We start from the raw sequence: 6,000 nt of genomic DNA on the forward strand, positions 1-6,000 counted from the left end.
AAAAACTTTAGATTAGTCTACATTGATTGTTGCTAGACACGGATTATATTGCTAGGCTCTCAGTGACGATAATTTCTTTCTGGCCTCTTCAAAGGGTATGTTTAGTACATCTCGAGAAAAATTAGCATATTTCCAACTGAACTAAACTTTACTGGAGCACCGTTTTTTGCATTGTTTAATGTAAAAAGCAATGATACACCGTCAAAGTACATGTTTTATGAATAATGTGGTAACAAGCAGTAAAAAAATAACTACAGTCGATATTTGTATAACGCGGGTAATTGGGACCGCGTTATAAGAAGCGCGTTATACAAGTACACGTAGCATATGGAAAATGAGTTAATTGGGGCTATACCTGAATTTTACAAAATTTCGAATCAACACGACCATGGTTCCTTTGGGAAAGATGTCAAGAATATATTTTTCCATCTTACAGATGCTTGGTGAGACAGAAAAAATCGCCTCTTGGTCTTCCAGAGCTTCCGGAACATCCGGTAAGTTTTCATTTCTGTGAAGTCTTCTCATAGCTTCAAAATTCTTTTTAAAGTTCCTATGGCTTATTATTTGGCGTAATATAAGTAAAGCAAACAATACGTGCTATTCCAAAGCCAACATGCGATTCTCCGACAAATACGGAACATCCGTAAAAGTGGTCAACGAGCAAAATTGTTCTTTGAGTTCGGAATTATGTTTATCCAACCTCGAATTGAACAATATGAAATGGGAATATAAATTCATCGCGTTGACGAAAGCAACAAAGTTTTCGTAGCCTGTTCGCTCTTACAAGAAGCCCCATTCTGAATTGTCCAGGAAAAGGTGAAAACAAAAGCAATAACACTTCTCTCTCACTTTTTCTCAGGCAAAATCCATAAAAATATTAGATACCGTCAACGCGGATTTCGGAATGGCCATGGCTAACTACGATGGTTAGATTTCTGTTAAAATTTTCCCAGAAATGCACAATACTTGGTGAAGAGTTTATACAAAAGTTGATATATTTGCTATTAGATTTGTAAGTATAGTAAATGTTACCGGAAGTTCAGTTTACTATACCACATCTATCAAATTACACTAGCAAAATTGGAAATTTCAACAAACTGGCGAAATAACCTCGTTTATTTGTCAGCGAACATTTTATAACAAACCTTTTTCAAATTGTAGCGCGGACTTCAACATGAATTTTCACTTATTGTTCACTTTGACGGCAAATCCTAATTTTCCAGTGAACGTTTTGGCGGCTATGTCGAGTCGTGTCGTGAGCGGCCTATTTAGTTGAGGATTGCTGATATTCCATTTCATTTTGATCTGTTACAAATTAAAAAAATTTGCATTTCCAGTGACCAATTTCAGGTAAGCTTTGAATTTTTTCCCGGTAAACCATCCAATGGCCAAATTGAGTCACAAATAGTCGAAATATACTTCTAGTGTAGTCAAATTACACTCGAAATATTCACGATATGTTCTGAATTTTTCGGAGGATCACCTTATGGCTTTCTAAGGTCGCTTATTTATTACTTTGTTTTTAATTCGTATCAATTACCCGACTTTAGTTACTTAAAAAATATTTTACCAATTTTAACCAACTTTACCAATAAGATAATTTCAACGGATATTCCGGAATCTCCAGCAGGCCAACCCGTAACTTTGTGGTTTCCGTATATCACTTAGAGAGTCAACTGTTATATGCCCTACAACTTCTTAAAAGACACCATGGTCATATCTGTTCAAAAACGCTCAAAATTCGAGTTTAGCCCCAATTAACTCAATATCCATATGCTACGTGTATTTGTTATACGCGGAAAACCGCGTTATAGAAATATCATGGTACCCGCGCTATAGAAATCCGCGTTCTACAAATCCGCGTTATAGAAATCTCTACTGTATATATATATATATATATATATATATATATATATATATATATTATTTATATAGATATATTTATTATTTATTTATATTTATTATTTATATACATATATACATATATTATTTTTATCGGCTGTCAGTCTTAATAAATCAGAACAGATTTTGTACTTTCTCCGACGTTTCGACTATATTTTGTAGTCTTTATTAAGGATTTCTACGATATATTGGGTGTTAGATTTGTTACAAATTTTGTTAATTTTTAATTGTATACGTACAACATTGTCTGTCCTTTGTCAATTGTCTTTGTTTTTTTTTCATGTGTGGACTCATTACTGCGACCAGTATAGTTGATCTATTGTAATATCGCCCGGGTGTTTGCTGTATGACCTGCACTGCATTTCTTTTTGCTATAATCGTTATTGAGTGAGCGCTATGCTTATTTTAAATTCTATGCGTGCTTGCGTGTATTGGGGTTTACCCTTCCTTCAAAGCTTGATCTACTTTACCCACTTATTCCTCGCTGCCAGCACTATCCCATATTATAGCCGTCCCTGGCGAGGACTCATTCGTATACCTCTGACCAGTACACTTAACTATAGGAGGGACATTTGCACTGTCAAGAGGCTTCAGAGGGTAAATATAGAATTCAGCACGAAGGAAGAGTAAATGGAGGGGCCTGAGAATAAACCCATGCTAAAGTCACTTGACATCGAATGGCTTGATTCTACTAAGATTCGAACCCACGACCACTCGCTTGTATTATTATTGTATTATTATATTATTGGTGGTAGTGTATGCTAGTTTGATATTAATATTTTTTGAAACGATGGTTCTACAATTGATGAAGGGATGGCAGGGGAAAGAAATGAAAATTTTTTGGTGAAGGAGGGGAAGAGCGAAAAGGAAGGGGGGGGGTATTGGTAGCTATGCTTGACAAGTAGTCATTTTGACTCCTACCTTTTGTCCAATGCTGGAAGGTGCATGAGTCGAACCAAGCTGTAATCAGAGATGAGAGATTATAACCGGATTCGAACCCACAACACCCGCCAGGGCATGCCGGCCCTTACGACTTGCAAGGTACTGCACGTGACGTTGTTCGTCTGACAGCGTGTGTCAGCCGCGTTTCTCGGCTCGGGTTTTCGAGGGAAGGCCCCGTTCATATGTAATAGTGTCGTCGTCCTGAAAGTAATTAGAAGTTAGATTAAAACTTCTCGCTCGGTGGTAATCTGCAATTGATGTAGGAAGCGGCACAATATGTGTCGATAACCCAACCAAAACCTCCCCAAAACCAGCGCCTCTATGGTTCAAAGGTACAAGTACCAGCGAACCACATGCCCTGGCGGGTGTTGTGGGTTCTCCATCAAACTTGCAAATTTGGCACACATGTTCCTTGATATAAGGGACTGGGGGTTGACAAAAGGGGGGAACTTATCCACGTTATAGGCGACCTGACGTTATACCTACAGTTTATCAAAGATTCAAAGATAATTATATAAGAGTAAAAAGTAAACTTAAAAGGTGTATATATGGGCAGAGCATTCTCGAATGAAATATAATTGCATCATTAGCGTTTGCATCAGTGCGTCTAATATCCACTAATTAATTTAATTTTTGCTTCCAAGTAGATTATTTAAACATGTTACGGCCAAAGTTTTCACTGTACAGTAGAAGGTGCTCTGCTGACGTGTGGCTCAGCAGACTGTCCAAAATCACATATTTGAGGTCAGGCAGCCGGGCACCACGCAACATCGCGCTTCCTAGCTGTGCTACTCAATAGAGTATCACCAGGTATGGCCATGTGGACACCCTAGATAGAGGTTTGGGATGGCAAGACCTATGTTGAACGCTTCATCATTTGCCTTCCCCATTTCATACTTATTATTTCAGGCCGTCAACGCGAATTTTTGATCTCCACAAAAATCTAAAAATATTACTTCCTTAAAATTTTGCACGTATTTTAGCTAAATTTTTATCGAGATGAAATTGACAGAATTGAACAAGAGCATATTGAAGTAACGAGAGCAACACGTATCAAACTGGAGCAAGACAATCAAGCCCTAGAAATTGAATTACAAAAAGTTAAAACTAAAACTACTCTCAATTCGGAAAAGTTGGACTACAATTTTCAGGTATTAAAAAAACGCGAAGATGAAAACTTGATGGTTCGCAACGCTCAAAAACGACGTTTGACCAAATTGAATGAAACGATTTTTGTTTTACGAAAAAAAATTAGAGATGTCCAAATGACGTGTTTGATTGAAACTGAAAAACTTACGGCGGATATTGTGAAATTGCAAACAAATATAAGTCATATCAATTCTAAGGCAAACGCATTCTCCGAAATGAACGATAAAAATGTAAGTTTTCTCAAATTATGTATATTTGAATATATGAGACAATCATACTTATATTCGTTTTAGTATACCTCCGTTTGGCAAATGCATAGGAATGAATGTATAACCGTTTTGAATGACATATTAAAAATCGACGAAGAGCTTATAGAAAAACATTTGGGTTTGAAGTGGCAATCTCCACCGATGCCGGATAATCAAATTCAACATTTACTTCGTAAACCAATTGGCCCATCGAATGATTATCAGTTATTACATGGTATGTTTTACTAAGCGTTATTGTTAGCTTTTGTTTATCACTATTTATTTTAGAAACTACTCCCATAATTTCATTTGACAGTACGAATGATATGAGGCAAATATGGGATACTTTGCAGGCTGTTATAAAGCAAGCTGGATTTCTAGTGGATTTCAGTGCCATCAACATGATTGAAAAAAATGCTCCAGATAAACACCATTTGGTGCGCTTAGATAACATATTAAATGCAATAGGAGTGTCAAATTGGGAAGATGTGCACAAACTAAAACAAAAATTTGAAATTATAATGAAAGCGCACCATACTGTGAATTACGAATATTTAAATGATTCAAATATAGTAGATGAGGAGCAAAACGAGGAGTATTTGGAGGTTAGTAAATTTAGTGTTTTTTTTACGATGAATAGACGATTCAAACATTATTTCACATAAGTTATTACAATGTAACTGTATATTTGCTATTATCGTTCAGTGTTGAATTGGTTTCAGGCTTAGCAATGGAGGAAACCGCCAACGGAAATTTATTTATTTATTTACTAGCTGATTGCGCGATCTCACTCGGGTGCCCCTTTGCTACGCAGTCACTTGTATATCTGTCTTGTAACGAAAACTGTCATAATGCAAGAAACAAAACCCTTTTTACCTTTGTTATCTATACCTATAAAAATGGATTTCTGTCTGTCTGTCGGTATGTTCCTTATAGAATCGAAAACTATTAAACCGATCGGCGTGAAAATTTGCATGCAGAGGTTTTTGGGGCCAGGGAAGGTTCTTATGATAGTTAGACACCCTCCTCCCTCTAAGAGGGGGGGGGGCTTCCATAGAAATGAAACAAAAATTTCTGCATAACTAGAGAACTAATCAAGCAATTGGAACCAATTTTGGCATATGGGTGTGTTTGGAGGCAAGATTTTTTTTTATGGTGAATTGAGACCCCTCCCCTATTTAGGAAGGGAATTATGACCCCTCCCCCTTTAAGAGGGCTTCCATACAAATGAAATACATATTTCCTCTTAACTTGAGAACGCCGCGGCGGGTCGGAAGCGCCGGCCACTAGGCGGGGGGCACTCCCCTGCAGAAATCACTTCTATCTAGGTTTATTTGTTTTCCTAGGTCTACTGATTTCTATTACTTTCCTTCAGTTGGGTCCGAACTAGCGACAGCGAGTAAGGAGAGGATCGCCTGCGAAATGGTACTTTCCACGAAAAAGTTTTTCGTGAAATGGTACATTCCGCTTAAGGTTTTTCGCGAAATGGTATTCGGCGAAATGTTATACAATCACAGCGAACATTGCTATCCGCTTTCTGGCTAAGCAATGAGGGGAGTTGTTTTCTATTTTACTCTGAGGGAAAATTGCAAATTTGTATATTAAACTACCCATCCCAGGTAAACAATAAGCATTAACATAAGCAGCAAATCAGCATTTTATACTGCACGTTGTTATATTGTATACTGGCTGACCCGACAAACTTCGTATTGCCACAAATTAAACTATGTTGTACATAAAACGTGAATTTCGGATGACC

General features: G+C 37.2%; 1 protein-coding gene across 1 annotated transcript in view; it reads left to right on the forward strand.

Annotated features, from left to right (window-relative positions):
* LOC128735859 (dynein regulatory complex protein 1 homolog) overlaps window positions 1-4,969 on the forward strand; it is a 64,583-nt gene extending 59,614 nt beyond the window's left edge. The window contains exons 6-9 of the mRNA XM_053830344.1: window positions 3,844-4,223; window positions 4,287-4,476; window positions 4,530-4,846; window positions 4,964-4,969. Coding sequence (XP_053686319.1) covers window positions 3,844-4,223; window positions 4,287-4,476; window positions 4,530-4,846; window positions 4,964-4,969 — 893 coding nt within the window. The remainder of the gene's footprint in view (window positions 1-3,843; window positions 4,224-4,286; window positions 4,477-4,529; window positions 4,847-4,963) is intronic.
* The last annotated feature ends 1,031 nt before the right edge of the window (window positions 4,970-6,000 follow it).

This window comes from Sabethes cyaneus, chromosome 2, assembly GCF_943734655.1.
Source record: "Sabethes cyaneus chromosome 2, idSabCyanKW18_F2, whole genome shotgun sequence".
Classification (NCBI taxonomy): domain Eukaryota; kingdom Metazoa; phylum Arthropoda; class Insecta; order Diptera; family Culicidae; genus Sabethes; species Sabethes cyaneus.